Source organism: Eptesicus fuscus, chromosome 16, assembly GCF_027574615.1.
Source record: "Eptesicus fuscus isolate TK198812 chromosome 16, DD_ASM_mEF_20220401, whole genome shotgun sequence".
NCBI lineage: Eukaryota > Metazoa > Chordata > Mammalia > Chiroptera > Vespertilionidae > Eptesicus > Eptesicus fuscus.
In genome coordinates, this window is record NC_072488.1 from 30,493,365 (window position 1) to 30,510,224 (window position 16,860).

General features: G+C 49.4%; 1 protein-coding gene across 3 annotated transcripts in view; it reads left to right on the plus strand.

Moving 5' to 3' along the window:
• Window positions 1-14,870, plus strand: part of SPTBN1 (spectrin beta, non-erythrocytic 1) — a 185,233-nt gene extending 170,363 nt beyond the window's left edge. For all 3 annotated transcript variants that reach the window (XM_054728110.1, XM_008162131.3, XM_028139908.2), the window contains 8 exons: window positions 710-794; window positions 2,632-2,828; window positions 3,794-3,906; window positions 4,575-4,638; window positions 8,983-9,221; window positions 10,604-10,777; window positions 12,561-12,603; window positions 13,542-14,870. In XM_054728110.1, coding sequence (XP_054584085.1) covers window positions 710-794; window positions 2,632-2,828; window positions 3,794-3,906; window positions 4,575-4,638; window positions 8,983-9,221; window positions 10,604-10,777; window positions 12,561-12,603; window positions 13,542-13,760 — 1,134 coding nt within the window. In that variant the 3' untranslated portion in view covers window positions 13,761-14,870. The remainder of the gene's footprint in view (window positions 1-709; window positions 795-2,631; window positions 2,829-3,793; window positions 3,907-4,574; window positions 4,639-8,982; window positions 9,222-10,603; window positions 10,778-12,560; window positions 12,604-13,541) is intronic.
• The last annotated feature ends 1,990 nt before the right edge of the window (window positions 14,871-16,860 follow it).

Sequence of the window (16,860 nt, forward strand, 5' to 3'; positions counted from 1 at the left end):
AATGACTTTACTTTGTGAGTGTGTATGTATGTGTGTGTGTGTATCCACAGAGAAAAATGCATAGGTACGTTCATATATACGTATGCACATACTTATATATATTTCAGAACTTCTTTCCCGTGTGTGTAGAAAACAATTACTCAGGCTGTGGGCAGAGCCAGGAACTCCAAATCCAAGGCCCAGCAGACCGTGTTTGAGGGCCTCAGACTGAGGTTCGGCCTCTCTCAGCTTCGTCAGCACCCTTCCCGGGTGACCCCTTCGCTATCGCATGTGTCCTCGACCTCTTGGCTCCTCAGTGGCGGGGGCTGCTTCCAGTTAGGATGACGGTGGTAAAGAGGTAGCTGGTTAGTCTGTGTGTGGCCCCCTCAGGGACCTGGAAGTTCCCAGCGAGGTCAAGGGCTTGGCCTCTTGCTGTCCCTGACTCCCTCCTAAGTGATTGCCTAGGGAGCCTGCGAGGCTGGAGGGACTCAATGCAGAGCTGGTCTCAGGACAAAGCAGCTCCAGAGCGGGGAGCAGGCCTTGCTGTCCACCCTCCTGCTGCCTCTGCTCTCCCAGGGCCCGAGGGACTAACGTCCTTAGATGTTTCCTGGCTCCGTGATGGTTTTGACAGAAAGTGTGTTGTTCGTGTGTGGAGTGGCCTGTCAAGGGGAAGCCAGGAGGATGTGGTCCATTCTATTAAGGTGTCCCCGTGGTGCTGCTTTTCTCACAGATCAAAGAAAAGTTGCTGCAGTTGACGGAGAAGAGAAAAGAAATGATTGACAAGTGGGAAGACCGATGGGAGTGGTTAAGGCTGAGTAAGGACACACTTGGTTTTTCTCTCTCTGCTCTTTTTGGGTGTCCATTGAAAGTATTCGAGTGTGTTTTCCTGCTTTAGTTGATTTGATGGTGGTGTTATCACTTAATGATGTTTGGGGTTCTAAATGCTCCTTTTTTAATGCCCGATTTCACCGTTCTATGCTAAGTACTGTTAAGTAGTTCCCTGAGGCTTTTTTTTTCACCTCGTGATTGACCTCCGTGTTGTGAGTGGGGTTTTGGATGCTCTTTGGGAACCGCATGGGGAGGGCAGAACTGGGTGTCCCGCTGGGGGAGTACAGAAGGAAGGTCCCCCCATTGCCCAAGAATTACTACTGCAGAGTCTAGGAGGTAGAAAGTTGGCCTGATTAGGTCTTGTATTTGGTGCTCTTAGAAAGGCGAGGACAACATAAAATAAAAGTTAACAACTGTACATGTTTTACAGGGAACTGGGCATTACCCTAAGTGTCTCATGTTTTTCTGTATTTACTCCCCACAATGACCCACTGAGGTGGACTCTCCTTTTAATCTCTTTTTATAAAGGAATATGTGAAATCACAGAGCACATAATATACCGTATTGGGAATGACATTTAGTAATTGGTATGAACTCTTAACAGTAGCCCAACTCAGCATTATTTGTATACGTTGCCGTTCTGTTTGGGGCTCTGGCCCTGTCCTGGAGTTATTCCCCACCCTCAGACCCCAGGGTTGCTTACTAGAAAGAGAATCCAAGGCCTTTTCTAGAAGGTGGGTGAGGGACCTGGGGAAGCCACCTCACCCTGTCGTGCCCAGAACCCTCTTTCGAAAAGGAAATCCCACTTTTGACCATTCTTTGGATGAGGACTTGGTACATTTTTAGAATTCCCAGGGCAGGTTCAGTGTAGTTCAGCAAAACCCCTGTTGCACCCCCTGTGAAGTGGGCGCCAGCTTGTATGGTGAGGTGACAAGTCTCTGGTGCAGTGGTGGCACCTTTTCCTTGTGGCCTGGTTGGGGGCTACCAGGATGACAAAAGGAGACACCTGGCATTCCTGGGGGCAGGGATGCTCCCTGCAGTCCATTTTTTACCTGCATAGCCCCGAGCATTGCTGCGGGAGATGTATGAAAACTAATGTCCACCACCGCACAGCCCCAGGTCTCACCTGCCTTCCCATAGCTGCAGTGGACATCAGTCACACTGTTGCCCTACGTGCGGAGGAACAGAACGAATAAGGCAAAAGCCTTAGCCCACATCATCTCCATTTTGTATAAAGCTCCCATATCCCTCCCGCCCTCTCATCCCCCCTCCCCCCCGCCCCACCCCCGCCCCCAAAGGGTGCTTTATGAATGCCTGCTCCTTCCGGCATAGTCTGTCTGATTGTATGTAGACTGTGAATTCCTTGCAGGTTTATCTGAGGCTTATATCACTCGAGAAGGCTCAGTGAGCAGAGAGCTGGGCTGCCTGGTATGGTAGCCAGTGCCCACAGATAGCCTTTGAGAACTCGAAAGGTGACTGGTCCAAACTGAGGTGTACCAGAACTCTGAAATACACCTCAGGTTTCAAAGACAGAACAAAATAGAATGTATCGGTATTTTCTTATACTGATGACGTGTTGGAAATGGTAACAGTTTGATATATTAGTTTGTCTAAAATATGCTTTTGAAATTAATTTCCCCTATTTCTTTTCAATGTGGCCACTGGAAAAGTTAAGGTTGCATCGGTAGCTCACTTGACATTTATTTAGACAGCTCTGATCTAGACGATAAACTGGTTGTGCAGGCAGCTGCCAGCAGAGGGCCGTGCCACCCCTGGCTGCCAGGCACCCTGCTGGACCGTACTCATTCTCGGTACCCTGTGCAGTTCTGGAAGTCCATCAGTTCTCGAGGGATGCCAGTGTGGCTGAGGCCTGGCTGCTCGGACAGGAGCCCTACCTATCCAGCCGGGAAATTGGCCAGAGCGTGGACGAGGTGGAGAAGCTCATCAAGCGCCACGAGGCTTTCGAAAAGTCTGCAGCGACCTGGGATGAGAGGTTCTCCGCCCTGGAGAGGCTGACGACGGTACGTGGCCGCCGGGTGCCGAGTGCCGAGTGCCTGGTGCCTGGCCTGTTGGTCCCCCTGGCAGCTTCTTTCCTTGCTTGCCTCCTAGACCCGGGAATTCACATCATTCCTCTGCTTTTCAAAGCAGCCAGGATCTTCCTGAAATGGGTGGCTATCTTGGTTCAGGACCTGGGGAGACTCTTTGGGGCTATCACCCCTCCATCATTTCCTGGGCACCTGGATTTAAGGTCACTTCTGATAGCCTCCTGCCTGGGAGTTGATGGGTTGGGATTTGCTTTTCTCCTTTGATCTGTCTTTCGTCCTGTGGCTCACAGCAGCTTGGGTTTCCAGGGAGCATAGCCTTACAGCTTTCTTCAGAATTTCAGAATTAGAATTCCCATCATCCTAGCTTGATCCTAGACCACGGAAAACCTCACCATTCCCGAAAATCTCTCTGCCAACATAAAGGCCTTTAATAGGGCCTGTTCATTGGTGTTTCCTTCCCCAAAACACTTGCACTCCTGGTAGAAAACCGACTCGTTCATGGTTTGCTCTTGCACTCCAATTTTTATGTATTGTTTGAGTTTTGGCTGAACACCAATCCCTAAGAACCACTGCTCTGTCTGTCTCTGTGGTGTCTGAGCTCTGATGGGAAGCCAGCATGGCCCTGCTTCCTAAGCAAAGTTGAGAGCTGCCAGTTTGTGTAGAAACTGACCCAGTGTCCCCAGGGCAGACAGACAACTCCTGGGAATTCTACCAGCCCCTGAAATGGACCTGTTTCATCACTCGGATCTCATTTCCTGTCGCTTAGACTTGTGGCTGCAGTTCCTGTGATCCTAATACCATTTTGCTTAGGATGTTAGAGCCTTTAGTTGGCCATTGTAATCCAGGATAGAAAACTAGGCCTTCCTGAGTTCATCTAGAACCCTTTCCTTAAAAGAGGCAGAGTCCGGGGCTCTGCTGAACGCCACCTTGTTCTCTCTCAGTTGGAGCTACTGGAGGTGCGCAGACAGCAAGAGGAAGAGGAGAGGAAAAGGCGGCCACCCTCGCCCGAGCCGAGCACGAAGGTTTCTGAGGACACCGAGTCCCAGCAGCAGTGGTGAGTCCCGGCACGGCCCTGGAGCCTTAGCGTTCGCGTCAGGTGAGGTGCAGGGAGGAGCATCTTTTCTAAGCCCGTGTGGCGCCGGCCTAGCCGCATGTTCTTCCTGTTACTTCCTCCTGTAGAACTCTCAGGGTCTGTATGGGCGCCCCTGGCTTGTCCACGGTCCTGTTGCTGTTTAGGCGGCAGAAGGGGATGTAGACAGTGCCCTCCCTACTGCCCATAGGTGCTCACACGAGTGTACACACAACACACACACACACACACACGCACACTCAGAAGTCCCACAAGATTTCATGGAGGGAGTGAACCACCCAGATTTCTTGCCAGTGATTTTGTGGACATGCTTTTGAAAGCATGACTTCCCATGAAGGACAGTCTGAAAGTCTGGTTATTGTGCCGTGGTAAGAGCTCCGTGATAAACCAGTGCTGCCTTTGTGGGGAGGCTGGGCCTGCAGGCTTCCCGCCCTGTCTAGAGTGGGTTGGAAGCACCTAGAAAGGTTTTTAAAAGAAATCAAATTGTGCAAAAGAGGGTTGCATGTGTTTTTCGAGGAGAAAGCCTGTAATCAAAGTGACTGATGTTCTCTCCATTCTTTCCCACTGTTTTCTCTTTCCCTCTTCTCCTTTTCTCCTCCTTCCCCTGTCCTCTTTCCCCCTTCACCCGACAGGGATACTTCGAAAGGAGAGCAAGTTTCCCAGAATGGTTTGCCGGCTGAACAGGGATCTCCACGGGTTAGTTACCGCTCTCAAACCTACCAAAACTACAAAAACTTTAATAGCAGACGGACAGCCAGTGACCAGCCATGGTCCGGACTGTGAAGTTCACTACCATTTGTCAAGAACCACTCTTTCCAAATCCTCATGGTTTGACCATTTGGCTTCCACTTCACCCACAGTGTTACAATTTTACTTAATTCATAGTCTTCCTCGGTTTCATATTTGTTTGCGTTTAATTCATGTTTATTTGAGTCTTTTAACTGATGGGATGCTCAGTTGCCTTAAAGCAACATACTTATTTTTTTGTTTATTTATGTGAGCTTTTTACTTTATTGAGATTTTACAGCAAAAGCCTTTCATGAGTAATTGCAATTTAATGAGATTACAGCAAAATGAAGAAGAAAGCTAGAATCCGGAAGGTATGGCCTACCCAGTTATACTAACAGGGTGCGGTACTGCACTATATGTAGCCCCTTTACAGATGTTATTAACCTGCACTAGTTTACTGGTAATTAGGAAGACCCGTGTATGCAGAAGGAGACTTGAAGTACTAAGATTAAAACCTAAAGTCATCTGTGTGACATTCCATGGAGGGTGCATCCATTTATTGAAAACGACAAGGAAAGAAAAAGGAAGTTGGATCTGCTTGGGAAGCTGTTTGAATTTTTGGGTGCAGCATCTCAAATGTTTTTGAGACCCTCATATCGTTTATTACTTTTTGCAAACCAGTTCCTCCCTTACATTTTTCTGCCAAGTCCTGAGTTGAGAACTCCAGGCTTCCCGGCAGTGCCCGCTGAGGGCGGTGCGCCCTGGCCTCGGGCACCCTGGGCACCTCCGGGAGCCGCAGGTGACTGCAGTTCTCAGCCCGCCTCCCGGACTTCCAGGCCTGGCCCCTCAGCCGATGACTTCAGGCTGTCAAACTGTTTCAGTTTCTCCAACAAACGGAGCAAAAGCCGTTCTGGTTCACCCTGATGACTTGAACGCTGCCCGCGGTGCACCGCCCCTGGGAGCAGCCGCATGCCTCCTGGCTTCCCAGGTCATGCGAGCGTCTCTGTAGACAGAAACTCCATTGTATGTCTCCTTACGGATTCATTTCTCATTTTCTGACGAAAATGAAGTTCTTTTGTGGAGTTCTCTAATAAGGAGTCTTTTAGGATGGCATTTGTCAGACCACCAGCAGGGACTGAAAATGTTTTAACGGGGATTCTGTTCCTTAGGAATAAACGCTAATGAAAGAGGTGATTTCCCGGTACTGATCAAGACAAAACCAGATCCATGTGACAGCACAGCCTCATGAGACTTTCACTTGCTCGTTTGCCATACTTAGTGTTAGTGGAATCAGAAACCTGTTTTGATATGTGTTCTCCATGAGTTAAGTCTAATTTGTCTTTTCATTTCATGATGCATGTCTTTTTTTTTTTTCCTTTTGTCAGGATAACATCATATAGCATCTTGTTTGTGTTTCCTTATTTCTATGTACATACCTACCTACTGTGATTGTAGATGGGTATATAGATAGATGCCAAGCTTCTTATGTTCTGGGGTAGTGTGCACCATTATTGGGTCTCTGCCTTAATACACACCAAATTCCATTTTAGAGAAGAACCACTGCTTTATCGTTGGTCTTGTAGGGAGCCCTGACGTGTGTTTCTGGCTCCAAATTATGTGTGTCATTGACCTATATGTATATGTGATGTTTCCATATATATGTTTAAATTTTGTATCATCAGGACTAATGCCCAATTTTATGCTTTTTGTATTCAAAAGACCAAAAAATAATAATAAAACACCAAAAAAACAATGACAACAACCACATAAGCACACAGGAAAGTAGTGCTATGATGTCTTTGGCATGTGTTCTGTGACTTATTTTTATCTAGGTTTTTAAATTGTAGCTTGCCAGAACAAACCTTTAATTCCAATTGGACTGGATTGGAAGGAGAAAAGCCTTTTCATTCTTTTGAGTTACGGTGCAGAGACTCAAGTTAATGAACTTGAAAATAGCGTTGCTTCGGGCACTTAGAAAACCAATCTGGTGTTTCTTGTGCTGCTAGTTGTCACGTTGCATTTGTGTTCACCTTCTGATTCAAGTATCTCAGGTGTATCAGCCACTAAAGCACTGTGGACTAATCGCTAAAGCGAAGCAACGGGGGCGGGGAAGGGTGTGATCACGTGTACCCACTGTTTGGTCATAGCACTATGATTTGCTTTTGATGTTTGTCTCTAGTGGTGTGTTGTCTGTTGGCATGCTTAAGCACATGTCCATTAAAATTCATTTTGTTCCTTTTATTTTTCTTGTTTTCTTGTTGGTTAGTGATTCATTTGCCTAAACATTAATTATCTCTGCATACTGGTTTGGGGTTTTCTCTTTCCTTCTAACTCCAAAGAAAAAAATTTTTGCTGCAGAATCCCCCCCCGAAGAGGCTTCCCCAGCCTTCCCCTGGAAGTCTGACCAAGTCCGATAAATTGTAGCCCTTTTGAAGTAAACTTCTCTCTGTCCAGGTCATCGCTGTCACTCGCAGTTTTGGAGTCACACCTGCAGCACTAATTTTTTTTTAACCTGATTTCTATACACACTAACTTCATGTCTCCCTGGACTCACGCCTGGCACAGGCCTCCCGACCAAACTCCTCCTCCCCCCCCCCCCCCCGACCGGAAATCCCCTGGAAGCACACACAGAACAGATTTGTCCACTTCCAAGTCCACTCACTTTCCTTTGACTCGGGGGTTTTGTTTTTTGTTATTTCCCCTCCTTCATCTCTCCCTTCAAGGCGAAAGGGAGAACTTCTTAAATAGCCTACTGCTTCACAGGCAGTGCCCACAGGAAGGCCAGGATAACCACCGTGCACCCCCTCCCCCATGCCTTTCCGCCCCAAGAATCCATTTTCCATATCGCTCTGCGGGTCAAAGGTTCCAATCAAGAACACCCTTGAATCGCATAGCCTCTAATCTCCCCCTAAGCCCTGATGATAGATTGTGTAGACGGAATATCAATTTGAGGCTCCCGTCCACGGAGATGAGACCCAAACCAGAGGTCCCGTTCCTGAGAGTTGACACATCTGAGTGTTGAAGCCGTGGTGGCCAGTCTACGTGTATCCCGTGGAGGGTGTTGCTGCTGGTTGGGTGTCATTTTGGTTCTGGGCAGCTGTGGTGGGGGACATAGCTAATGACCGTTGCCATTGACACCTCCTTGTCTGTCCGTGTACGAGGGGAGCCAGGTTGTCTGTAATCCACTAAAGTGTCAGCCACACCCAGCTTTAGTAACTCGCTAATCCCACGCCCTGGGCGTGTCAGCCAAGGGCTGCTACAGGTAATGGTACACAGTTGATGGCACGCAAGCCGAAAGCGATATTGACCCTGAGACCCTACGGCATTTCCCAAGCCGCACAAAGCCATGAGGGTTACACTAGAAATGCGCTTGGGAAGGAACCGCTCCCGAAGACGTCTCCCGCCTGAAGGGCCAGAGCCGCTGGAAGCCTGGCTGTGCCTGGGCTTTCTCGTCTCAGTGCAGCAAGGCACCGCGATCCACCAGCACGTGATGGGGAAGGCCCTGGTTCTGTCTTTGTTTGGGGGTAAATAGCCGTGTGGTGTTGAGTGACTGTGATTGGCTTTTCCAGCTCCTTTAACACCAACTACAACCCACTCACGATACAACTTCGGCAGATGTGGTTCCATTGATGTTTGTTGACTTGCCTCATTTCCTTCCAGCTCTTAAGTTCCAAACTCTAACTGGGATGGTAGCTGTGAAGTGCATGATTGTCGTCCTAATTTCTGCATGTGTTTATGACGATGTATTTTGGTGGGGGGGGGGGTAAGGGGGAGGAGAGCCGGAGAGCATTTTCAGAAACCGAAGGTCTTTCCTGTCTTACCTTTGGGGGAATGCTGTGTAGTTCTGATAGAGTTGTCTCTCGGTCTGTTTGTGAATGCCCTTTCGCTTACACTTCCAGCCCTCCTGGTGGCGTCCTTGGTTGTAAGGTGGCTGCTGTATAACGTCCACTCTCTCATATTTAATACGTGTGATTGTGACCGTTGTCCTTTTGTTTTAAAGTAACCATGAGAGGAAATGGATCCGAGTTGCATTAGAGAAAATGGATTGATCAGAGGGGCAGAGTGCAGTAAAACTCATACTGGCATTTCGCTTTTCTCATTTCCCTCGAGCGGGCGGGCATTAATCCCTTCCCACCTTCTAATGTCCTTGGTGTCCAGCTGGCTTTGTGGGATGTGCAATGGTTTTACTGTACTGCCTCGATCTGTGCCAGGCATTTATACACAGCCACGTGTGCGAGTCGGAGCGTATGTGGTCCCCCCCCCGCCCACCGAGTCACGGGGTTAGCTGAATAGCCTCTCCGCTGTCCCTAGATGGCAGACACGGTGGACACGAGCGACATGGTCAATGGCGCCGCCGAACAGAGGACGAGTTCCAAAGAGTCCAGCCCCATCCCCTCCCCCACCTCCGATCGCAAAGCCAAGACTGCCCTGCCGGCCCAGAGTGCCGCCACCCTGCCGGCCAGAACCCAGGAGATGCCTTCGGCCCAGATGGAAGGCTTTCTGAACCGGAAGCACGAGTGGGAGGCCCACAACAAGAAAGCCTCCAGCAGGTACCGCGGCGAGGCGGGAAGGCCGCCCGGTCAAGGCCGAGGCGCGTCCGTCTTGAGTGGAAAGGGGAGTGCGCGTGCGCGTGGTGGACTTGTGCGTGGCTTCCTGGGCAACGTGTTCTCGGGACCGACCCTGAAAAGGGGGAGTGAGTGCCTCGTATTCACTGAGAGCAGGAAGAGTTGGGTTTTTTTAAGAAAATACATTTTTATTGATTTCAGAGAGGGAGGGAGAGACAGGAACATCAGTGATGAGAGAGAATCACTGATCGGCTGCCCCCTGCACACCCCACACTGGGGATCGAGCCCACCACGTGGGCATGTGCCCTGACCGGGAATCAAACCGTGACCGCCTGGTTCATAGGTCGACGCTCAACCACGGAGCCGTGCCGGCCGAGCAGAAAGAGTTAAATAGGCTTGGAAATAGCAAAATTAGACCCCAGTGGCTCATCCTGAGAAGGACGACTAGATTGCAATTGAGGCTTCCCTGAAAACTATAATGATGTCATTATAGTTTTCCTCATTGTGGGGTTTTTAGAAAGTCACCATTTCCCCTGTCTTATCTCCATATCAGTCTTTGTACTTGTTACCTCCCAATAGACCTACTTTTTATTATCTCTGTTCTCCAGAGGAGGAAACTGAGGCCCTGAGAGGCTAAGAAAGCGTACTCTCTGTAGAAAGCTAGTCAGTGACACCGCCGGGGTGACGCGCACATCTGACTTCACCACCTGTGTGCTTAACCAGGAAACCCGACAGCCTGGGACCACCAGGTGCAAGTGGCACAGGGTCCGTGTTGGACAAGGCTGCCCATCTGAGAGCTGCCATCCACAGGGAGAACAACATTGACTTAATACACGTGGACAGCTGTAAAGCCCCTTGTTCTAATGAAGTACGCTATGACAGCATGTTATCGCGGGGGAAAGGCCACCTTTTTCTGATTCACCCAAAGGTTCCCTGCGTACCCGTGGCCCTGGGCCTGCCTCCCTGGGAGGTTGCCAACCACGTAGAGTGAAGCTGAGGAGGAAGAGCAGCTGCGGAGAGAGGCAGGCTTCCCGGGAGCCCGGCCGGTGCCCTTGGCCGCCGGCGGGTGTCACCGCAGAGCGCAGACGCCCGCCAGTCTTGCCCGTCAGAGCCCAGGGGGCCCTGGCTGAGTAGCACCATGTTTCCCCCCAAATCCAGAGAGAGGAGTCGCCCTCAAACACCTACCACCATAGGAGCATGTGCCCTGCCCAGGAACCCACAGAGGCATTTTGTTCCATTTGTTTAGTTTTAGCGGAATTTAGGCGGTCCGGGCACGTGGTCTGAGGATCATTTTCATACTCGTCAGATTCTCGATCCTCGATGGGTGTGTGGTGTAGAACCTTGACGTTGCTTTCTTTATTGCTCAGGTCCTGGCACAATGTTTATTGTGTCATAAATAACCAGGAAATGGGTTTCTACAAAGATGCAAAGGCAGCCGCTTCTGGGATCCCCTACCACAGCGAGGTGCCCGTGAGTCTGCAGGAAGCCCTCTGCGAGGTGGCCCTCGACTACAAGAAGAAGAAGCACGTGTTCAAGCTCAGGTGAGAGTTGGGTGTGTGTGTGTGTGTATGTGTATGTGTGTATGTGTGTGTATGGGTGTATGTGTGTGGGGGGGGTGTGTATGTGTGTATGTGTGTGTATGGGTGTGTGTGTATATGTGTGTATGTGTGTGTGTGTGTGTGTGTGTATGGGTGTGTGTGTGTGGTGTGTGTGTTGTGTGTATTCTCACTCTGGGGGTTGGTTTTCTTGGACTCTGTGATCTCCTCTGCGGCTTAAAAAATCACCAACCAAGCGACACACAGGCGTGGCGCACGGCTGGGTCCTGGGCGCTGGCCGGTTGCCAGCTTCCCCGTGGTTAACGGCACAGCCGTACTCCACTGTGCCCTGAGAGCAGGCGAGCCCTCCGCATTTCACATGTAAGGGCCGCTTAGGAAAAGGGCTTCCCCATCTTTTCCGCCTCCTGGACTGAGGAGCTGCTATTCTTTGCTCTGAGTTACCTGTGGTGGTGGTGGGGGGGGGGGGTCTCCTGGGCCTCGCCCCCGGGATGTCAGCTGCCCCGGAACTGTCTCGCTCCCCGGGTCCCTACCCTGCACAACACCTGCACGTCCCCACAGCGGATCCAAGCTCGGAAGGTCCGCCTAGTGCTTGGACGTGGGCAGGAAGACATTGTCTCTCTCAAAACGTAAAAAGTGTGTGAGTGAGTGGTTAGGCTGTTGGCTCGGTGCTTCTCTGACCTGCTGCTCTGCGATCCGACAAGCTCTGGGCTTCGGCTACGGGCGTCTCTGTGTCTCGTGCCAGCTGGACTGGGCCCAGGACTACAAATGAGCTTCAGACGGTGTGGCTTCCTGAGCTCTGCTGACGGGCGCCGGAGCTTAGGGGCGCGGAACACTGCGCCCTGTGAGATGGGCACGGGCAGCCGGCTCCCCAGCCGCCTCCCTCTTTGTATGCTGTTGCTGCAGCCTCCGAGGGTTGGGGCATTGGCCAGGGCACTTGCCCTCCGCCCCACCGGCAATGCCCCCTTCCTCGTGACAGCCATGGAGCAAAGGAGTAAGCCCTCCACGCCGGTGGCTTCTCGGAGTCACGGGGATGGCCTTCCAAGGACACTTTCCGTCACTCTGAGACTGACATGAGGAGAGAAGTCTAAGAGACCGTCTCTGTGTGTCTGTTCAGAAACTGGGGCTTGTTTTTTATTATTTTTTAAAATATATTTTTACTGATTTCAAGTGGAAAGGAGAGGGCGAGAGAGATGGAAACAACAATGACGAGAGAGAACCATTGATCGGCTGCCTCGTGCACGCCCCACACTGGGGATCGAGCCCACAACCTGGGCATGTGCCCCGACGGGGCATCAAACCGTGACCTCCTGGTTCATAGGTCTGCACTCAACCACTGAGCCTTGCCAGCCGGGCCAGAAACTGGTACTTGGAAATGTGGGGGATGCAAGCTTAGTAGCAGAACTTCAAAAGGGCTTATAAAGTTTAAAGAGCTTTCTCTTGAATTCAGTTTAGAGCAGTGGTTAGGCACCCAGGTGGTCTTCGCCACAACAGAGCCAGGTGTTGCTTCATTTGGACTTTTTAAAAAAATCCTTCCAGTGGGTTGAAACACCGCGCTGCCTGTGTGAATTATATTAGCCCGATTACATGGCGTCTTGATGTCCCAGGGGCCCCCGCCGGCCTGTGCGCGCCCCGGGCGCGGTTGGTGATGTGTGCACGGGCGTTTCTGGTGTGATTCCTGTGCCTGCTTGTATCCCGTGGAGGATATGGGAGTTGGGGATTTTTTTTCCCTTGTTATATTGTGACTTTTCTTTCTTCCTTCAAATTACAGACTAAATGATGGAAATGAGTACCTCTTCCAAGCCAAAGACGATGTAAGTTTCTAAGATTCTTTTCTCTCAAGTCCTTCATAATTTGAAAGTGGCGTGATAAGCCTTACTTGTAATGTTTGTCACATAAGTAATGGGCAGTGATGGCGCCTGGCGTCGCGTCTCCATGGTCACTAGCATGGGAGGGTGTTCGGTCCTTGTGATTCCAGGAGGCAGTGAATGCCATCTGTCCTTGCCGTGGCAGGGGAGCTAGTGCAGGGTCCTGAAGTCCACCCCACCGCGGGTGAGGCACTGCGAGGTGTCCCGGTCAGGAGCCTCCCACGGCAGCCCACTGCCTTCACCACCTCTTTCATGGCTGTGCTGCACCTCGGGAGAGAGAACACAGCATGCACAGTGCTTTAAACTGGAAAAGCTTCTGTTAAACTTACAGTCTTATGTGTCAGATATATTTACAATTTTAAATATTTTTTAATTGATTTCAGAGAAGAGGGGAGAAAGAGAGAGAGAGAGAAACATCAATGATGAGAGAGAATCATCGATTGGCTGCCTCCTGCACGCCCCACACTGGGGACTGAGTCCACAACCCGGGCATGTGCCCTGACTGGGAATCTAACCATGACCTCCTTGTTCATAGGTTGACTCAGCTCAACCACTGAGCCACGCCAGCCGGGCAAATATATTATAATTTTAAAAGGGGGGGCAACTACTAGAGGGATAGATACCTCACAGATGGAGACCAGCCTTCCAGCTCCTCCAAGTTCACGGGACCATATACTAGAGGGCTGACCTTCAGCACTGTACACCGAGTGCTCGTGAGAGGAGCCATGGTCACTCTGTGGTCCTGATAAAGCTGCTTAACCCTGAGTTAGGGCTGTTCCCAAGCCTCCCCACTGACAAGTCTCAGGCGGTCGTGCCGTCGGAGCGAGAGCGTTTCGTGCCCATTCCTGTTAGCTGAGTCTCCCCGTGCCTCCTCCTTTGTCCAGGAGGAAATGAACACATGGATCCAGGCCATCTCCTCTGCCATCTCCGCTGATAAGCACGAGGTGTCCGCCAGCACCCAGGGCACGCCAGCATCCAGTCGGGCGCAGACCTTGCCCACCAGTGTCGTCACCATCACCAGCGAGTCCAGTCCCGGCAAACGGGAGAAGGACAAAGAGAAAGACAAAGAGAAGCGGTTCAGCCTTTTTGGCAAAAAGAAGTGAACTCCTTCCCTTCACCTCCTGCCCTTCTCTTACCTTTTCAGTGAAATTCCAGCATGCAAGCTCAGAACCAACACATTACTCTCTGTGCCTAATGTTCCTCAATGTGGTTGATTTTTTTTTTTTTTTTCTAATTTATAGAGCATTTCTGGGGGTGGGTCGGGGGAAAAATACACCTAAATACTTTATCTCCAAGTTACAAAAGTTTGAGGTGCAGAGGAAAGACCAGATTTTTTTAATGAAATTATATAGATTAGATCTCAATATTTAAACTGTTCCTCAATTTTGTGAGGCTGTGTTGGAAATAACTCGCCTCTAGTGCTGTTGGTATGCAAGGCAGCGGTGCTTAAAACAATATTTCCTGTGCTCTCCAGAGACACAATGTACCAATGTCCTGACACCATTCCCTGCCATTCACTCCCGTGGTTCCCTTGAGTTTTGACGATTAGAAGTGCCCGCGATGGGACTGATCCTGATTAGGCAGGGGGTGTCCTAGGATCTCGCTGCAGCCTCAGTGCAGCTCCATGCTAACTCTACAGACCAAACCGTGTGTATCCGGCAGCACTTACTAACCCACGACATGCGGCTTTTCTGCATCACCTGTGACGACGGTCAAGAATGTCGGTATCCAAGAAGGAATAGAAAACTGATACTGTTTTAAATAATCTGTAATTTCAATTTTTTTTTTTTTTTGCTGAAATACATTATATTGTATGTTTGAGATAATTCTAGTACAAAGTATAATAAAACTAGATGTATAATAAACCCTTTAAATCATTGGTAAGTGTACAAGTGGAACTGAAGCATTTACTGGACAAAGTAACGTTACTCTAATGGTTACCTGCTCGTGCGTGGCCACACTGTGTTATAATTTGCTTCATTACCTTGCTCTCTGATACATAGTGTGCATTTCTCTGTCACTGTGACGGTTGTAATGACAAGTTTTCATCCTCCTGCACAATCACAATGGCATCGATAGGAATGAGCTCCAGAGGCCGGGCCTGAGCAGGAAGGTGGTCACTCGGGCCCGGTGCTCAGTCGTATGACCTGTACCTCTCAACTTCTGCCCTCTCTGTTAAATATATGCTATGTCATTAAATGCTTTTAAATCTAGCACGGTGGGTAATTGTTGTTTTTTCTCTCCTGCGTTCACGTGGCAAGTGGGGGAATTGCAAAGCAAGAGAATAAGCGGGACTCGTTTTTTGCATTCTCATGCAGGACTGGTGTACGAGCTTTGAAAACTACAGGGAACAGTAAACTCTGGAATGTGTGGCAGCTGCACATCTAGGCTTTTCTTTGTGTGTGTGTGTGTGTGTGTGTGTGTGTGTGTGTGTGTGTGTGATTTTTTTTATTGATTTCAGAGAGGAAGGGGGAGAGAGAAACCTCAATGATGAGAGAAAATCATTCATTGGCTGCCTCCTGCATGCCCCCTAGTGGGGATCAAGCCCGCAACCCGGGCATGTGTCCTGATCAGGAATTGAATCATGACCTCCTGGTTCATAGGTCGACACTCAACCACTGAGCCACATCCGGGTTTTATCTTTCATTTATAAAGGAGTTACCAGAGAGCCTGCTAAACGAGCTCTGACACAGGAGTTGGCCAGTTCGTCCTGTAAAGAGGCAGAGATGGTAAATACAGTAAATGTTTCAGGTTTTGAGGGCCACACTCTGTTGAAACTCCGCTGTTGTGTAATGCACAGGCAGCCATAGACTATGTGAGCGACTGGGCAAACAGCCCATTTCTTGACCCCCAAGCCTGCAATTAGGTTTCTCGAAGAACCTCTGGTTTCTTTTAGTCGGAAATGGCATTCTGAAGCCACGCTCATTGCTTCTCAGTGGGTTGGTCCTTGTTTCTAGGCATGTCGGTACTCAAATGCAGGATTGCGGGGTCTTTTCAACTTAACATTTCCTGAATTACAATCATTTTCACTCAGAATCATGCTTCTCAAGGCGACAAGGGGCATAGAATGAGAAGATCCTATAATTACTCATGCTTTATCCCATATTACACCTAAACTCCGCAATACTAGTACCACCAACAACATAATGACTGAGAACAGTTTTTATTTTTTTTATTAACCTTTTTTTTTATTATTTTGTGATCCTGTAGACTCCCACGTGGTTATAAGAAATAGTTTAAGCCCAGCCAGTGTCGCTCAGTAGTTGAATGCCGACCTATGAACCAGGAGGTCAAAGTTCAATTCCCAGTTAGGGCACATGCCCTGGTTTCGGACTCGATCCCCAGTGTGGGGTGTGCAGGAGGCAGCCGATCGATGATTCTCTCTCCTCATTGATGTTTCTATCTCTTTCCCTGTCTCCCTTCTTCTCTGAAATGAATAAAAATGTATTTAAAAACAAAAGAAATAATTCAAAATACCCCTGACCCAGTTTTCCCCAGTGGTAACATCTTGCAAAACTGTAATACAAGATCACATCCAGATTATCAACGTTGATGCAGTCAAGCTGCAGACCATTTCCGTCACCACAAGGATCCCTCCTGCTGCCCTTTTATAACCACACCTGCTTCCCAGCCTCACCTCCTTTCGCCTCTGACAACCACCTGTGGGGTCTCTCCTTTGCTACACGGTTGTCCTTTCAAGAATGTTGTATAAATAGAATCACACGTGATATAACCGCCTTTGGGGGTTGGCATAGTTCTCTGGAGATTCATCCAGGTTATAGGTGTGAGTGTACCAGTCTGTTGAACCATTCACTTACTGAAGGATATTGGGGTAGCTTCCAGTTTTTGTCTATTACAAAGGCCGCTATAAACATTTACTGGTATGTGCCGGTCTCTGTGTGAGCATAAATCTTCATTTCTCTAGGACAGAGGTGCCCAGGAGGGCTGAGAGTTTTTCAAAACATTTTTGTATGTATGCTCTCCATTCTCCCCACTTTTATGCCATTTCACTGTATCTACAATGAGCAAATAGTTCTTTCTTCTCTCCCTCTTAATCCTCATGTAGTCTTAGTTCTACAAATAGGTGCATATGTAATGCTCACCAGGCGGGGCGGGGGGGTGGCGGGGAGCGGGTTCCTAGTTGTTCTGGTTGTCTGAAGCTCCTTTCCTTGGTGGTGTGTGTATATAATTAGTTTCTTCTTG